We start from the raw sequence: 19,072 nt of genomic DNA on the forward strand, positions 1-19,072 counted from the left end.
TCAAATATACAAATCTTATTTCCGAAACAATTTTCTAGTTTTGAATATTATGATACAAATGATGAAGATGTTAAAGACAAAGTCTCTTGTTTATTTTATTTTTTGCCGGGGGAGAGGGTGTTTGTTATGGTGAAAATTAAACCTGATTTTGTCCCTCCAATTCTAATTCATTTGTGATATGTTTGTGTGTGTGTGTGTGTGTGTGTGTATAGGCAGTATGTGATTCAAACTCTCATGATCTTGTGTGTGCATGTGAGAGAGAGAGAGAGAGAGAGGTGCTGATGTGCTGCTTAGAGGAGATGTTTTGGTTACTATTTCCTTATATTTAATAGAAGTTGAGAACATGTGCCAGTTTATTTAAATTTGGTTTTCACTCTTCTATGCATATAGGCTAAAAATGATGGGTCCCTTCAAATGGGAGATGCGGTTGCTTTGATCAAAGGTCAAGGAAAGACTCTTCGAAGAAAGGAAAAAGGGGCCAGGATAGAGCAGATCAGAGCCAGTCTAGGCCTTTCAGATTCGCTGGTACTTTAACATATGTGGCTGTTTATCTTTCTTCATCCCATAAATTTGTCAACTGATAGCTTGTCATCTTTGTGCATGAAGCCTGGCGAATCATTGAGGGATTTCTATAAGCGTACAAATATGTACTGACAAATGGCGGCTCATGAACATACTCAACACACTGGAAAGGTCTATTCTTTCCCCCTAAATAAATCCAACTATATACATTTCTGTTCTCTCTAGGAAATACCTGCTACATGTTGTCTCTTCTCCCTTTTGTTGCTCTTTTTCTGTTGGCTAATAATTTGTGTTGGATCAATTAAAACAGCTTTACTTATCAAAGGGTTTAGCCCCATTTTCAATTTTTTAGTAGAACATAAAAATTACTAATAAATGGTATCAGCTTTTATTAGTTCTGCAAGAAAGACCCAGGTCTAGTCCACTAACAATTGGAGGAAACAAGTATCATAAAGTACTTTTGAAGTGGTTGAATCAAAGTGGCATTTTTAATGGGTTTGTGTGGAAGGGGATCCTTCAGTTTAAATTTGATCTCAAACCTTTTTAACCCCATTTTTGTTGAGTCCTCAAGTAAAAGCGCAGAGCCAGGTTGTAACTGGATGTAATATTGAATGTCTTTATGGATGTCTGACATATTATTGTCTTGGCCTTGCAGGAGCTTCGCAAGGATGGTTTTGATCTTGCCGAGTCTCAATACAAGGAGCTTAAGCCTTTTTTTCCAGACCAAATTGGCCTCCGGTTCCCGGTTCAACCAATCGGACTGGCCGGTTTGGTCCTATTTTTAAAACCTTAAGAGAGCGTACAAGGGAGAAAGAGGCAAAAAAAAAAAAAAAGGAGAAGAAGTAGAGAGCTTCTGAGCGTGGCACAAGAGAAAAAGGGGGAAAAAAGAAAGAAGAATAACAAAGTGCAAGAGAGAGAAAGAAAAAAAGAAAAGTTATGCGAGAGAGAGAGAGAGAAAATATAGTGTCTTGTCACTATAGTGGGTTCCACAGTTTTCTAATTATTTACAACAATGTCATTCAGCATTGTTACTCAAAAGTTGAAAATTGGTCTGATGTGTTCTCAAAATACAGTGTTTAAACACCATAAATTGAAAACTGTTATTCAGGAAATTTGTATAAGCTAAACTTTGATGCGGCAGTTTTTCCGGATACAAAATCGACGGGCTTTGGAGCTGTTATAAGGAACAACAGAGGGGCTGTGATGGCAGCGCTGTCAGCGAAGGGTCCTCTGGTATCCAGCAGTGAAGAAGCAGAGGTTTTGGCGTGTCGGAGAGCCTTGGAGTTTGCTGTGGAAACTGGATTTCAAGAGGTGGTTGTCGAGGGAGATAACGCCACTGTTATAAGGGGTTTGACAGCCACAAAACCTGATTATTCCATGCTGGGAAATATTTATGAGGATGCTCGCTGCCTGGCGTTGAAGTTCCGTAGGATTTCAGCTAGCTGTGTTAGACGTACTGCTAACGGTGTGGCTCATTCCTTGGCCCGGTTTGCAAAATTTGTAAGTGAGGAACATGTTTGGTTGGAAGAACAACCCCACCCGGCCCTTGAGGCTTTGTATTTGGACGATTCTGTTTTTGATTAATTGAAAGATACCCAGTCCATTTTCAAAAAAAACACTCTTAACTAAACTTTCCTACCAAACGTACTTTATTTTTTTGGCCAACAATTTTTCAATGTTTAAACACCAAGAACAGTTGTTTGAACACTCCAACTAGTGGCTAAAATGTATAATAGTTTACTTCTTTTTTCTCCCAATTTTTTAAGATAATACATTCTTTGTAAAAGGAAAAAAAAAATAATAGGAATGAAGAGGAGGGAATTTCTAGCCATAAAAATAAAGGTATAACTATAATCTATAATCAATCAATAATATATATAAAACAAAATACGTTTGACTTTTGATTGGCCTTATAATATTATGCTACATAAGCTATTTAGGTCTCATACTTTTAGACATCACTATTTTAATACATACATACATACATACATACATATATTAACTGAATTTAAAATATATTCTAAATTTAAATTCTTAGAATCTTGGTATATTATATATATATATATATTTTTTTAAATGGTAAAATATATATTTCCATATAAAAACACAATAATAATAAATCCATATTAATAACTATAATTTTATATTTTTATATTTAGACAAAAAAATATTTTTAAAAATAATAAAAAATTATATTATATTTAACTTTCTCTTGTATTTCATGGATTTTTTATTAATAAATTCAAGATGTCATATTCATAACCTCCTTTGAAAGTAGGCAAAAACTATGATGCACTTTGTAGCCTATCTAGCATCCATATTAATAACTATAACTTTATATTTTTATATTTAGACAAAAATATTTTTAAAAAATAATAAAAAATTATACTATATTTAACTTTCTCTTGTATTGCATGGATTATTGATTAATAAATTCAAAATCTCATATTCATAACCTCTTTTGGAAGTAGGCAAAAACTGTGATGCACTTTGTAGCCTATCAAGAATCTAACCCCACCCCCCCTTCTCCCACATACCTCAATAAGTAATGAGGTTTGGGATTCATAAGTGTCCATTTTAGCTTGGAACATGATTTTTTCTATTTCACTTGAAATTAAGAGTGACTGAAACTTTATATATTTTTAAATTTGAATATTCTAAATAAAGTGAGGTTGCATATATTAGATTGGTAATATTTAATTTGAATTATGAAATTGTTGTATTAAATAGTGATTATCTTTTCTTATGTTCTCTAATTGAATTCAGAATATGGTTCTATGCATTAACCAATACAACAAAACTATATTATTTTTTTAAGGACAACTAATTACATTCAACTGTAATTTATTGGTCAATACAATCAAAATGATTAAATTCAATTAAAGACCTTAAAGTATAACAACTAAGTAATTGTACACAAGATTTAGCCCACATGTGTGTGTATTCCATTTTCCTGCACCCAAGCAACCTAAAAACATGGTGATAGAATTCTTTTAGCACTAGGAAATTAACAAGTGAGTAATATTCCATGACAGGGACACGATGCATGGGTGTTGTTGTACTACATATGGAGCCTGCTAAGGGTGCTGATTTTGCTAATGCTAGTACCAATTCGTGATCCATGGTCATCCTTGAGTTCATATCTAGTGAGCTTCAATGACAATGACACATTGCAGTGTCCTAAAGTGAGCGCTGATGTTCAGCACTTAAGAGTTGTTGAACTTGGAAATAATGCTGAAGGTAGAGGCAGAGATGTACAGGTAAGAGTAGGCGAAGGTTATGGAGAAGGTGAAAGTGGAGGAGAAGGCAGAGATGGAGGTGGAGGCGGAGGTGGAGGTGGAGGGGACAATGGAGGAGAAGGCCAAGATATTATAGAAAGTGGAGGTGGAGATATGAACTGGATCAGGTCGACCATAAATAAACTAATAAAGATGTCCATCATGGTCACAGTCCAAACAACAGCTGCTAGCATGGCTCCCGTTCCTGTGGCCAACATTCTAGGATCTTCCTAGATTGTATTTTGGTCAATGATTTAGCGGGTTACTTTTGTTGCATGATTGCTATCTTGTTAGCCTATTAAGAAGCCACGGGTTGCAGAAATTCTTGGATGGATTGGATTTACTATTGTTGCCTTCGGGTTCATACTACTTACAACTATGTTCTTCATCGAGTCTCGTGTTTGCTAAGAAAATAAGGTGTGGTTATGTTCGTAAGACTCTGATAATGAACAAATGTATGCATTATTGATAAATACTAGCCAATATTCTGTGTGTTATTCAGATATAGTATAAGTTCATTTGAAAATATTATATAAGAGGTTTTTATTTTTAAAAAGGTTTAGCGTCAATTTTCCATTTATAACCAAATTTTTTATAGCACCTTTCATATAGTTCACACATCCCTGAATGTCATGAGTTATCAATTTACAATATATGTAGTTGAAAAAATATCATTGAGAAGAATTCAGTAAATAAAACAGAGAGTGCAGAAGAAGATAGTATTGGTTAGAAATAGGATGAAAAAATTAAGCATAAATTGAAGGAATATTGTGGGTTTGCACTTTTAGGGATTTAATGTTATTAGAATTTTTTCTTATGCATTCCACAATGTTGGGAAGGCGAAGACATTAACAAATGAAAGTGGAAACAATGTTGAAAAAATACGACACATAATATTATTCAATTGAAAAATTAGAATATAAATTTTATTTAAAGGCTTACCAATTTTCATAGGAAAACGCCTATACCATTGAGAAGAATTCAGTAAATAAAATAGAGAGTGCAGAAGAAGATAGTATTAGTTAGAAATAGGATGAAAAAATTAAGCATAAATTGAAGGAATATTGTGGGTTTGCACTTTTAGGGATTTAATGTTATTAGAATTATTTCTTATGCATTCCACAATGTTGGGAAGGGGAAGACATTAACAAATGAAAGTGGAAACAATGTTGAAAAAATACGACACATAATATAATTCAATTGAAAAATTAGTATATAAATTTTGTTTAAAGGCTTACCAATTTTCATAGGAAAACGCTTATACCATTGAGAAGAATTCAGTAAATAAAACAGAGAGTGTAGAAGAAGATAGTATTGGTTAGATATAGGATGAAAAAATTAAGCATAAATTGAAGGAATATTGTGGGTTTGCAGTTTTAGGGATTTAATGTTATTAGAATTTTTCCTTATGCATTCCACAATATTGGGAAGGGGAAGACATTAACAAATGAAAGTGGAAATTTTTCAAGAAGTTGCAATTGGTTTTTGCACGGGGTAGGTTTTTTAATTTTTTTTTGGTGACAAATGTTGGGTAGGAACTTAATTTGTATCTATCTACTATCTAGTGGGGAGTTTTTACCTTGTAAGTTTTTAGTTTTTAGTTTTTTATTTTTTTATTTTAGAGTTTTAACCTCATCTTGTAATAACTAACTTTCTAAATCGTCTTAATATATTGAGAGAATATTTGGGGAATTAGTTTCAATTAATTTACATGCCATGTTAAAGAGAGAAAATGTAATCTTTTAAAATTAATATAATTAAAAGTATATAAATTTATTGCTTGAGGGAATTGAGAAATGTTTCAATTCCACTAATTTAAACACATAATAATTTTCTTTTTTTTGGGTATTCTACATGTGATTAAATATATATATATATATATATATTACATTTTATTGGTTTTTTTTAATGGTTACCAAAGCAAGTCAACTTGAGTAATAATGTTACATTTCCAAACCAAAAGTTTCTTATATAAATTTCGGAAAAATTAATCATTTATAGGTGGGTTAAATGTTTAATTAAATAATTTTTTACAAAGATAGTTATTAAACCACCTATAAATGATTAATTCATGAAAATAAATGCATTTTCCCATTAATAAACTTCTTAGATTCTTCTACTCTTGGTTTCCTTATTTTTTGAAATAAAAGAGTTACTTTTTATATTAAATGGGATCCATAACACATGCCTATTCCTTTACCAAAGCAAATATTTTATATATTTTGGTTTCCTTTGTGTTGAGAAACTAAAATCTTCCATAACTTCTCTTACTATATTTTGGCATCCCTTTTCGAGATGTAAGCTAAATTTCAATATATTCTATTGCTAAATTTCAAAATATCATGTTGTTTTAAAATAGTTTGTGTGAATATAATATATTATCACCCAATTTTGCTAATAAGACTAATATTGTGTTTGTGAAAAGTTTTCAACCAAAAATAGAGAAAAAAAGTGTTAAGCTATTCGTCCACAAGATCAAAATCATTAGTCTTCAAAATTTATTTCACTTAGCTTTGAAAACATCATGTGGTAGAAGATATAAAAATGGTTTAAATGACGTGTTGGTAGGTACTAAATTGGTTGTTTGAAAGGACGAAATCCTCTAATAATTTGTCATTTAGCTTTGAAAACATCATGTGGTAGAAGATATAAAAATGGTTTAAATGACGTGTTGGTAGGTACTGAATTGGTTGTTTGAAAGGACGAAATCCTCTAATAATTTGAATAGAGTTTTGAGAGTTTTTTTTTTTTTTTTTTTTTTTGGGAGGGGGGGTGTTGTGGTGGTTGAACAATTTGAAAATGGAGACCACAAAGTTTGGAAGCCAAAGAAGACCACAAATGTACTAAAAGGTGGAAAGGAGAAAATATAAAGTTAAAAAGAGTAGAGAACAACAATAATATGCAATGACATTCCAGAAGAGAAGGGAGTGTACCTTCAAACAAGGTAACATCTACACTCATAACATTCCTTTAAGACTAAGGATTCTCAGTTACATCATTTCTGAGTTTTGGAATAACCATGAAAGACACACTTGATGGCCCTAGGACTAGGAATCAACCTATGTCCTAGAGTAAAGACCTAGACAAAACATACAAAGCCAAACATCAAATGAGAAAACAAAGGCTTACCAGGATATAGAACAAAATGAGGAATTACGCCACTAATAGAGGAAGTCATCAGAGTAAATAAGATAACATGCAGTACTAAGAATGGCATCCCCTAACAAATGTTCAAGAAGATGCAATTGAAGCATAATAGTCCTTGAAACTTCAACAAAATGTCTCTCTTTTCGTTATGCAACCGAAGTTTTGTTAAGGAGTAGCCACGAGAGGTTTGATGTTTAATCCCACAATAAGACTAAAGAGACAATAGTGCCACTAATGAGGTGACGCCCCTGTTTGTAATGCTTTTAAGACTATCACTTGCAGAAGCTCAACTAAGGTAATAAAGACCATCCCATTCATGACCTCCACCAATCATCCTCTTCAACTTGAGGTCCTGAAAAACAAAATTGGAAGGATAAAGATTACTGAACAATTAAGGGATTTAGTGAGCTTGCTAATAGGCCATCAGCTAGGACAACAGAATATAGTTGACTGAAAATTTTAAAAGTGGAAAAATAAATTGGTCTTACCAGCCATGTGAGTGAAGCCATTGAGTCCATTACTGATGGAATTGAAAGAAGAGATGAAAAACATGCTATATTACGTAATGAGCAAATGTGCCATATCAAATACTAATAGTTTGTCTTGCTACTGAAGTAACGCATTACATTCCTCCCTGGAAAGAGTGATGGAATCACTAGTAGATGTAGTTGGAGTAGAAACCTGGTTAGCTGGGTTAGCCCAAGGTTTAACATGAAGATCATAACACCATATTACTATATGATTTACACCCCCACAATGAGTAAAATGACAAACGCCAAACACCATCTCTTCCTCAGCCTCTACCAAAAGCATCAATCCCATAACTATAATTTCCAAAACCTCAACCTCCAACATTAGAATTACTACCACAGCCCCCAAAACAAGAATTACCACCAAAAACACCTATAGTAAAGTTACTCCAACCACCATTACGTGAGGCCCTGCCTCCCTAAAGAAGTGACCAAAGCTTAATCATCCTAAATTGAAGTCTCTAACGTAGATGATCCATAGCCACTAAAAGAATTATAGAATACACAATACGCAAGGAAGGAATACTATCATCTCCCACCAAAATCTGAGTCTTCATTGATTTGAAATTTGGATGATAAAAATCTCTTTTGCTAGACCCACTATCTCAGATTGGCGAGCTCTATTTTGAGATTGTAGGGACCAACCTGCAGTGCTTGAATTCTTTATTCCAGAGAGGATAAATGGCAGAACTATTGTAAAGCCCCCTTGGGATGCAGTGGAGGAAGGCATTGGAGAACGGGTGAATTATTTGGGGGGTCAATTCATGGATAAATCTCTACCTTTCCATCTGGTAAAGAATTTTGTGGACCATCAATGGAGCCAACTTGGCAAGGTGGAAGTGATGACCACGGAAAGAGGGTTATTCTTGTTTAAATTTTGAGGATGCACGGGTAAGGGATGAAATTCTTGAAGCTTGATTATGGTTTGCAGCAAACAAGTCCCTTATTCTTCATAAATGGCAACCTGGGTTACAAGCTATCAAGTTCAATCTCAAAAGGATTCTGATTTGGATCAAGATCTTTCACTTACCAGTTGAATATTGGAACCCCAAGTGCCTGAGTCATATCACTAGTGGGGTGGGCATTCCATTATATACTGATTCTCTCACGGAGAAACAGAAGTGGCTTGGGTTCGAAGGTTCGAAGGTTTGTGTGGAAATTGAAGCTAATAGTCCACTACCTATGACTATCTCTGTAGAACTGAGGAAAGATGTATATTTGGAGGTTAAAGTGGTCTATCCCTGGAAACCTCAGAGTTGTGTCAATTGCAAAATCTTTGGTCACTCTGTTTCATTCATGCCTGTTAAAGAATAAGATGAAGGAGAAGCCAACTGAGCAGGTTGGGGATGTAAATAAGGAGCAGAAAATGAGTAATGGAGCTCCCCTAAGTCCATTACAACCTCAAGGGTATAATTCTGTTAATGTGTCACTTCCAAATGAGAAGATTAGGCCAGAGCCGAATCCTATGGGAAGTTCATTGAGGTCCCAAGTGATGGTTCCTGTGAATAGTTCTTCAAATGAGAGGATGTAGATAAGATCTACTCCAATGAGAAATTCTGTATTAGATAAAGCTTTGGAAGTTACTATAGTGGGTGTTTGGGAAATTGGTGAACCTTCAGCATTATCTCCTAAACTGAAAGATAGTGAACACTCTGATGGACAGTACTATAAAACAGTTCGTTGAAGCTGCAATGCAGCAAGGGGCTATAATCAAAAGAAAAAAGAAGAAGAAACACTAGGAGACACATGCAGTGCAAGAAGAGATAAAAGGGGTAAAGAATGTTAGGGCCCGTTTGGTTAGAAATTTCTAGTATCATTGTTTAAGTGTTGTGGAAATTCATGTGAGTTAAAAAAATGTTGTGGAAATACATGTTGTGATGTTTAAACACTAAAAACTGTTGTTTAAACACCCCTACCAAAACCACCTTTTGTAACCCTCTGCAAAGTACAGGTTTCATATGAATTTCATTATATGGAATATTAGGGGCCTTAATGACCCCTTTAAACAGAAAGAGGTAAAATTGTACATTAGAAGGTTTCGGCATTATGAAGGCGATTGTTCCTGGCTGAAGTTTCCATGATGACAAAGAGGTCATTATTTAGGTAGAATATGGGTTTGTAGTGATCAACTAAATCATTGTGCGATTACTTTACCACAAGGATACTCATTTTATGCTTCCTTTGTTTATGGCTCAAATAGTGGTATTGTGAGGAAGAATTTATGGTCAAATTTGCATAGCCTCAAGTCCCAGATTGGTGATCAGCCATGTTTGATAGGTGGTGACTTTAATATTGTAAAGGGGCCTGATGAAAGGTTTGGAGGTTTGGGTTCTATTTCATTTGAAGAGGATTTTTGTCATTGCTAAATAGAGCTGGAGGTTCTAGATCATCCCTATATTGGGCCTTTGTACACTTGGACCAATAGAAGTGAGGATTTTCAATTCAAGGCATTAAAGCTTGACAAGATACTAGTCAATCCAGTTAGATTTGATTGTTTTCCTCCCATTGGAATGGAGTTCCTTCCTCCTAGTGTTTCTGATCATGCAACTTCCTTTATGTTCTCACAAGTAGAGGTAAACAGTTATCCAAAGCATTTCAGTTTTTTACTTTTTGAACTGATCATCCTAAGTTTATGCATTTGGTTAGTTCAATCTAGTCTCAGGAGGTTATTGGGGTTCCTATGTTCTGTTTTCTTTGAAGGCTGAGTTAAAAAAATTTAATAAAGATCATCTTGGACGCTTATCACTTAAAAGAGTCCAAAAAGCTAGAGGAACTTGGGGCTGTTCAAAGAACACTCCTGCTTTTCCCTAGACAATAAACATTGCTGCAGTAGGAACAAGAGAAGTCTCATTGTTTTATGTCTTTGAGCTATGCTGAGGAGAGCTTTCTAAAGTGGAAGTCCAGGAATAGTAGGCTAAATCTGGGAGATCAAAATACTGGTTTTTTCATTGGACTGTCAGGGTTAGATCAACGAAGGATCAGATTAGATATTTGTTTGGTTGCTAGGTTCTCCTGCTCATATTGATGTGGCCAAGATTAACAACTTGGATAAACTAATGGAATCAAGAATCTTTGAGAATAGAAGGCTATGCTTCAAGGGGAGGTGACAGCATAAGAAATAAGGACCCTGTTTTCCATTTAAACGGATAAGGCACTAGGCCCGGACTCTGTTTCCCCAGCTGTATACATTGTGTATACTTGGGTGATTCTTTTTTATGATTTGAATAAATTTTACTTAAATAATCCACGCAAAAAAAAAAAAAAGGCACTAGGCCCGGATGGATACTCTGTTCATTTCTACAAGAAGTCTTGGGATATAGTCAAGGAAGATGTTTCAAAAGCTATAGGTTCCTTCTTCTCTTCAGGGAAATTATTGTGAAGTGAATTCTACCACCATTACTCTTGTCCCTAAAGTGCCAAATCCCTCAAAAATGGGAGATCCATATCATGTTGTAATATCATTTAGAAGTGAATCACAAAAATCCTAGCAAATAGACTAAAGCTTTGCCTTGCTGATGTGATTGGCTCTACTCAAACAGTGTTTATCACAGGTAGAAATGGTAAGGGACTATCACAAGGAGAAAGGGGTAGCTAGGTGCACTATTAAAGTCGATTTAATGAAGGCGTATGACTCAATTCAGTATGTTTAGCAGCTTGTGGTATTCCTGATAAGTTCTTGCAGTGGTTGGAGGTAAGAATAACTTCGCCTAAATTCTCTGTTGCTTTTAATGGCAGTCTTGTTGGGTATTTTAGAGGATGCAAACGCTAGAGGCAGGGTGACCCTTTGTCACCCTAACTCTTTGTTTCTGCAATGGAAGCATTTTCTAGGCTTATGAGAGAAAGGATCACTAAGGAGCATGGATTTCAGTTTAACCCGAGATTTTATGTTTGGCTGACAATCTAATGATTTTTTAAGTGCTGATCCAACCTCCATAAAAATTTGTTTAAAATTTTTTGGATGAATTCAAGGCCATGTCAGGTTTGTAGGAAAATTGCATCAAAGGTGAGGTTTTCTTTAGAGCCACTCCTCCTACTAAGTCAAAAACTCAACTTTTAGCTTCACTAGAGTTTATTGAAGGGCAATTGCCTATTCGATATTTAGGCTTACTATTGATATCGGTAAGCTCTCAAGTAGGGACTGCAAGCCTTTGAAAGATAAGATCTCAGCTAGGATCCATTCTCGGTCTGCTAGAAGATTGGCATTCGCTGGTAGGCTGCAATTGATCCAATCTGTCTTGTATAGCATACAAGCCTTTGGTGTAATGTGCTTATCCTGCCAATGGAAGTGATCAAGCAGATTGAGAAGAGCTTCAATAGCTATTTGTGGAAGGGTATTGATACTGGGGCTAAAGGAGCTAAAGTGGCATGGGACGGTATATTCTCCAAACCCTGAAGGAGGTTTAGGACTTAAAGAGGATCCAAGATTTGAACAAGATTGCTATTATTAAACATATTTGGAACCTTTTCACTCAGGCAGGTTCACTATGGGTTGCTTGGTGCATGTTTACCTATTAAGAGGTAGAAGTTTCTGGGTTGTTAACATTCCCCAGTGATGTTCATGGGGACGGAGAAAAATTCTTAAGCTTAGGGTCACTGTTAGACCATGGATTTAACACTCAATTGGCAATGGTGAAAAGGCCTTTGTGTGGAATGATAATTGCCATCCTAAGGGGGCTTCGCTGCCTTAGTTTAATTACAGAATAGTTGTTGAAGCTTCTAGCTCTTTGAATGCCAGAGTATATAGATTGTTGAAGAATGGTTGCAGGATTGCCCACCTGCTAGATATGAAGAAATGGTGATTATGCAAGTAGATCTCTCAAGGATACACTTGGGTGATCAGGATTCTATGCATTGGTAAATCTCCAAATCTGGTATATGCCTTTGCTCTTCAGCTTGAGATTAGAGCTAAGCATGATTAGTGCCTTAGTGGAAATTGGTGTGGCATCCTGCTTCCATTCCTAAACACTCATTTATTTGCTGGTTAGCAATTTTAAATAGGTTATCAACTTGAGAAAGGCTTCTAAAACAGGGGTATGTTGGTGATGTGCTGTGTATTTTGCAGAAACAGACCACCTGTTTTTTGAATGTTGTATCACCAGTAGGATCTGGTCCCAAATGCTGGGATTTTGTGATTTTCACCAAGCTATATCTTCTTGGTCTGAATGTTTGCAGTGGGGTCTTCGGATTTTGAAGATGGGAGGGGTTAAAGCTATATTTTCAAGTTAGTGTATCACATATGGTTGCAACGTAATGCCAGTGTGTGTAGTAGCAATAGTTTGTCAGAGGAGGCTATTAAAGCAAGTTTTGAGTGATGTCAGATGGAAGGCTAATTTTTGCAAAGGAGTGCCCAATTCCTCTCATAACAAGATAATTTTGTAGTTGGTAAAATTTCCATCCACTGTGTCTGCTTGTGATGAGAGGAAGTTCATTTGTTTAGTTTTTGCTCTGCTTGTATTGTTGTAATAGGTGTGTGGACTGTTGTTTGTAGGGTAGGACTTTGCTTGTAGCTGTGTATTGGTTAAATACCATGTTTGTAGGCTCGGTTTCTTTGCACCTGGTATAAGGGTGAGGGCCTGCTTGTTAAAGCCTTACGGGTAGGCGATGTGTTTGTAGTAGGGGAATGTACTATGTTAGGTGTCTTCTAGTGTTGATTTAGCAGCAGGGTATCCTGCTTTGTTTGAAGTTGTAATTCAAGTGTTTTTTGATCAATAAAATTACTTATTTCATCAAGAGAGACGCACGTAGAGAGAGAGAGAGAGAGAGAGAGAGAGAGAGAGAGAGGGAGATCTAAATGCAGTGTACTATAGCGTAAGTGTGCCTACCGTCTTTATATATTACTAACATAAAATAATAAAAGTATACAAATACCCTTTACCCTCCAATGTGTCCTTATTAGGGGCTATGAACGAGCCAAATATTAAAAATTCAAGATTGTTCATTTAAATTTATTTCAACACAAGCCAAACTTGAGTTAATCACCAAACAAAACTACATGTTAACGTATTCTTTTCTCATTCTTTTCTCATATATAGTAAAATCACAACAACAAAAAAAAAACTATCCCTTCAAAATCTATGCTAATAATTTAGATAAAATAATTTTCATTCATGGATTTACAAAAATTATAATTTTTACTACAAGGGGACTGTTTATATCATCAATAAACTACAAAATAATAATTTGATATCGTATGAACTCATTTACAAACTTACAATTTCAAGTCTAATTCCAAGTCTAATTCAGTACATTATTAGATATATACATATAAATATATAATATTATATACAGGGGCGTATCCAGGATTTTTTACATGGAGGGGCCGATTTTCGACGACAATGATTATCATTGTTGTATGGACAGTCTATTTTTTTAGGTTGATATGGACCTTCTTTAAGGCAAACTCGTCGGATTCATCTTGTTTGTTGATAGGAAATTCACATATTTGTTTACGTGATCCTGGATCACAATCTATCTTTTCAGATTGAATTCTTAAACATTTGGAAGGGTGTTCATTAGGCATTGAAGTATCAACATTTATTTCTACAGCCACATTTGTTTCTACAACCATAGGTGTCCTAAATTCTGAATTGCTAACATATTTTTTCTTAAAGAATGCATCAATTGTTTTTCGTTTGCTCATAATTCTTTAAACTTTAAGAATATGACTCAAAAATTAACCTGAAAAGAACGTAAAAAATAAACTCTTAATTAGAAATTTTTACTTAATTATATGGATGTTATTCGTACTTAAGAGAAAAAAAAAATTCACTATAATTTAAACAGTCAACCTATCATCATTTCTATTATTAATTATATGGATGTTATTCATACCTCCCTATGCCTTCAATCATATATTTCTCTAAAAATCTATGAAAAATTAAAGTGCATGTAAATATTTAAGTAAGCGTATATAGTTGAGAAGAAGAAAAAAAAAAAAAAAACACTAAAAAAGGAGATGAAGGTGTAGTGCTGAAGAAAAAAAAGAAAACTGAAAACTCACCCTTTGAATGATTTATTTTAAGAAAGCAAGAAGAAAGAAAATAATGGTCAGGTTTTTTTTTTTGGGATCGTGAGGACTGAGTTTGAAAGGAGGGCTAAGCTGAGGTTTTGTTTTGTTTGGGGGCTGCTGGTACCAGTGGAGTGGGTGGTGGCGTGTACACAGAAGACAAGAAGAGAATAAAAAGAAGAGAAATAATATGTCTACAATATTTTCACAATATTTTTACAACAAATCCTAAGTGGCAGGTTGTTACTGATTGTTATTGTTGAAGTAAAAAAGTAATCTTAATATTAGGTTCAAATTTGAACCAATAACAACTAACCACTTATGATTTATAAAAATACTGTAAAAATTTTGTAGACGTAGCACCTCTCTAAAAAGATGAAAACTCACCCTTTGAATGATTTATTTTAAGAAAGCAAGAAGAAAGAAAATAATGGTCAGGTTTTTTTTTTTGGGATCGTGAGGAGTGAGTTTGAAAGGAGGGCTAAGCTGAGGTTTTGTTTTGTTTGGGGGCTGCTGGTACCAGTGGAGTGGGTGGTGGCGTGTACACAGAAGACAAGAAGAGAATAAAAAGAAGAGAAATGATATGTCTACAATATTTTCACAATATTTTTACAACAAATCCTAAGTGGCAGGTTGTTACTGATTGTTATTGTTGAAGTAAAAAAGTAATCTTAATATTAGGTTCAAATTTGAACCAATAACAACTAACCACTTATGATTTATAAAAATACTGTAAAAATTTTGTAGACGTAGCACCTCTCTAAAAAGAATAGCAAAAGAAAGGGTTCTGATTTTGAGATTGAGAATAGGTGATAAAATGTTATTTTGTTGGGTAGTGTCTTTGGGTATTTAAATATAAGGGGGCCATGTTTTGTTTTATTAGAAGATAAAAGAGGCCTACAATTGAAACTAGAGCATGCTGGGATCTGGGAGTGAATTGAACAGAAATGGGAGGGGGGGCCGGATGTACATCATTGGGGAGCCCAATTAAAATTTATATATAGGCTGGTGGATTTTTTTTTTTTTTTGCAGGGGCCACGGCCCCCCCAAGGGGCAACGTGGCTCCGCCCCTGATTATATATAGTTAAATTGAGTCTCATGTTCACTAGCTTTTTCACAAACACATTATTATGTTAGAGCTTGGTTCGTTTAACAATCGAGCCTAAACTTGGGTTTGGGCTTGGCTTAGTTGTTAAACAAATGAACATAAACAAATCTTTTCCCAAGCTGGCCTTGAGTTATTTATAAACAACTTGACTCATTTACTGCCCCAGTTCTTATTGATTTTGACTTAACACATCCTTTAATCACATCATGATCAATACACCGAGATTGACCTACTAGAAAGTGAATGTATTAGGATGCCTATGAAAATGTTATGTTCGATCAAGAGGAACTATGCTTTTACATATAAACAACATATATAGGTAAATATGACGTTTTATTTAAAAGATCAAACAAATCTGAGGCCCAATGTACACAGGTTAGGTACTAGAGCATCACAATAGTTAAAACTGAAATTAGTCAAATTACGTAAGTCTAGGATGTCCTCCATGGAGGAAAAAAAGTGCCTACTTGACACAGCCATCTGAACATAGGATGTATTATCTTACTTAAATAAAAGCAGAGAATCCTTACATAAAAGGAAAAGAAAAAAGTTGTCCATGGAAGATATATGAAGGTCAATAACTTACTCAATTGCAGACGATGAATCAGGCTGTTTGTTTGTGAGAGGATTTAATCATCTTTCTCAAAGCTTCGGCAACCATAATACATTTCTTTTTATTTTCCTCACTCACATCTTCAAGTTGTTTGATTTTTAGAATATTCTCTGCTCCTTCAGGTCTTTCTTGTTGAAGAGCAGCAGCTAACATCATTACCAATTTAGGACATGCTTTTGTCTGTAATACAGACATGAATTTTTCATCAAAAATTCTCCCATATTTCCACATCTGCCTCTCATGTTGACCTACTTCTTCATTCATGTATCCAAGAATTTTCACCAGAGCTTGAATCTGCCGGTCAAATTGTGGGGCCCGTATAGCCTTTAACAAAATATCAGGATTGCAATTTAAAGCATCACGGAGCCTACAGAATATTGAAACGATATGCATACCATTGTGAGACAGATGGTTATCATACAGAAATCCCTTGAGACTATCATTGCTGGGCTTTGAGTTAGACATATATAACAATCTGTATAATGTAGCTTTGAATATATCACAAGCAAAATGTACATGGATGGCCTGGATCACCTCTGCTTTAGGAACAATTTTAGTAACAGGACAATGACGAACGTAAAAAGTTTTAAATCCATTGACAATGTGATTCCAAGCTGGGCAATAGTTTTCAGAGGATCGTGTGAACAATCGGAGCATTGATGCAGCTAAGAATGAGTACGCTTTGGCATTCTCTACTACATCTCCACGCTCTGATGCTTGAATTGATTCTCTTGTGGGTACTAGGACATCTTCAAAGTCACTATACTCTCTATCAGACGGTTTACTATGTGGATCTGTAGCTTCAAACATTCTTTCAGTGGATCCTACTCCTGGAGCTCTCAAATGGAATGCTAAAACAAAAATGACTGCAACACCTTGTTTGGATATCCTTGTCTGTAAAGAATGCAATAGAAACCTTCCCAGCTGACATACTTGTTGATCTGTTAATGTTGTCAGTCTAACAGCAGGTCTGTCAGCCCATTCATTATCTAAGAAATCATCTTTAGATACTACTAGAGCATCCGAGTTAATATCATTATATTTTTCAGATCCTGTGTACCCCTGGTTCTTATCTTCTCTACTAGGGTTGGATGACTGTCCAATGTTGTACACACTGCGTATCCGTGCTCTAATGTTCTCCAACTGCTTAGAGATATCAGAGTTGTCCATCTGATTTTTTATGATTTTACACTAGAACTGAAGAGAAAGCTTGCCCTGTCCAGACAGACTGTTGAACATCAACAGTCAAAATTTGAGTTTTGTTAGTTTTGAGTTGCACTTTGGATTTAGACATTCATTACTACAAATAGCAGCTGACATAGTAGAACATAATTCAGGGGGAGATAAAGATAATGTGCCGCAAAATGATTAATGAACTTGAAAGTATAGAAACAAGGTATACTCTGCTTGCATATTATGGTACCTTTGACACTAATGAATAAAATTTCTAAAAAACTGGAGCAAAGATATGTTTATCATACAACAACAACAAACAAAGCCGTAGTCCCAAAATCTTGGGGTCAGATATAGATCCTCGTGAATTAGTTAAGGTTGGTCTTATGTATTATTTTCTTCCATTTCTGCTCTACCTAGAGTTATACTCTCTGTTTTTCACGCAAAAGAGAGAAAATAATATGATGTATATATGTAAGTACAACCTTTCCATCTTGATCTAGAAGTAAGTTGTTGTTTGGATGAGCAAGGGGTATGTTGAGCAGATACGCAACACTATCCAAACATTACCTCAGTGTTAAGGAGAATGTTGAGCAGTGTTTTGTTTTGTATTATTTTGATCAATAAAACACCAACTATTTTATATCACAAAGAGCCTTATCCGAATTGGCAAATTCTTAACAAAAACAGACAAAAAAAAAAAAAAAAAAATTCAAAGGGAAAGCAAAAACAAGTGGATGAGAAAAGGACAGAGTTTTCTTTTACATCTGTTTAGATCTCTTCTAACTCGTTATGTATTTGTCAATTCATGAACTTCATATCCACGTGTATTATTGAAATAAGTCGTATGACCCGCTAAAAAAAATAAAAAGTCCACGTGACTACGAAGCAAGATTTTTCTAAGCACGTTTATAGGTAAATTTTTCCTGAACAATATCAAACAGATGACAAAAGGCCAGGTCTTGTATATCCTCAGTCACCAAAAAAAACAAAACAACAGAAATAGGAATTATTGCGTTTCAGAAACATACCCAGAACTGGAATTAGCGGCGTTGACTTGATGGGCTGCTCTGCTTGAGTAAGTGTTCTAGGAGAAGTGGGTCTTGCTCTTGAAGCTCATGGGATTTGGCCTTGTGGGTTTATGTTGGTTTTGGACTGTCAACTATGGGTTTCTGTCTTTTTGGATTTGGATGATTATTTCTGAATTAGGAGAAGAGATTGATCTTTATCCCTGAAATCACGATTTGTTTTTCCCCCAAAACTGAGAAAATATTACTTTTATCAGCTGCATTGGGATAATTCACCTTTAACACCTCTACTTTTTCAAGGTTACACTTTACTAATTTTTTGTTATGCCCTACTTAAATATTTCAACTACTCTTTGCATAACACCAATCTAGGGATGGCAATGGGGCGGGGCGGGGCCGAAAGATGGGATCTTCGCCCCCGTCCCGTATGGATTTTTTTTGTCTCATCCCCACTCCGTCCTGTATGATGAAGAAAATTTCTTGTCCCATTTCCGTCCCTTAAGCCCCTGCGAAGACCCGCGAAGCCTCACCCTACACCGTAAAATTTTATTTCTTGTTAATTTTCCCTACAACTATCACCATTTTTTCAAATAAAATGACATGTGTTTAATAATAAAAATATACTTGAAATTATAAATAAATTTATTCTATCGAATCAAACTAATTT

The 19,072-nt window shown here is 35.0% G+C and overlaps 1 protein-coding gene across 1 annotated transcript; it reads right to left on the reverse strand.

Moving 5' to 3' along the window:
* Positions 1–6,682: 6,682 nt before the first annotated feature.
* On the reverse strand, positions 6,683–18,720 carry LOC126702488 (uncharacterized). Its single transcript, XM_050401190.1, has 3 exons — positions 18,409–18,720; positions 16,178–17,432; positions 6,683–7,299 (listed from the first exon to the last, which is right to left on the reverse strand). Exon 2 carries the CDS (start codon positions 17,372–17,374, stop codon positions 16,196–16,198), a length of 1,179 nt encoding a protein of 392 aa, XP_050257147.1. The 5' UTR covers positions 17,375–17,432; positions 18,409–18,720; the 3' UTR covers positions 6,683–7,299; positions 16,178–16,195.
* Positions 18,721–19,072: the final 352 nt, after the last annotated feature.

Source organism: Quercus robur, chromosome 10, assembly GCF_932294415.1.
Source record: "Quercus robur chromosome 10, dhQueRobu3.1, whole genome shotgun sequence".
NCBI classification, from domain to species: domain Eukaryota; kingdom Viridiplantae; phylum Streptophyta; class Magnoliopsida; order Fagales; family Fagaceae; genus Quercus; species Quercus robur.

Excerpts from the sequence above, each read along its gene's own strand:
- LOC126702488 (XM_050401190.1), bottom strand. The coding sequence starts at position 17,374 with ATGGACAACTCTGATATCTCTAAGCAGTTGGAGAACATTAGAGCACGG.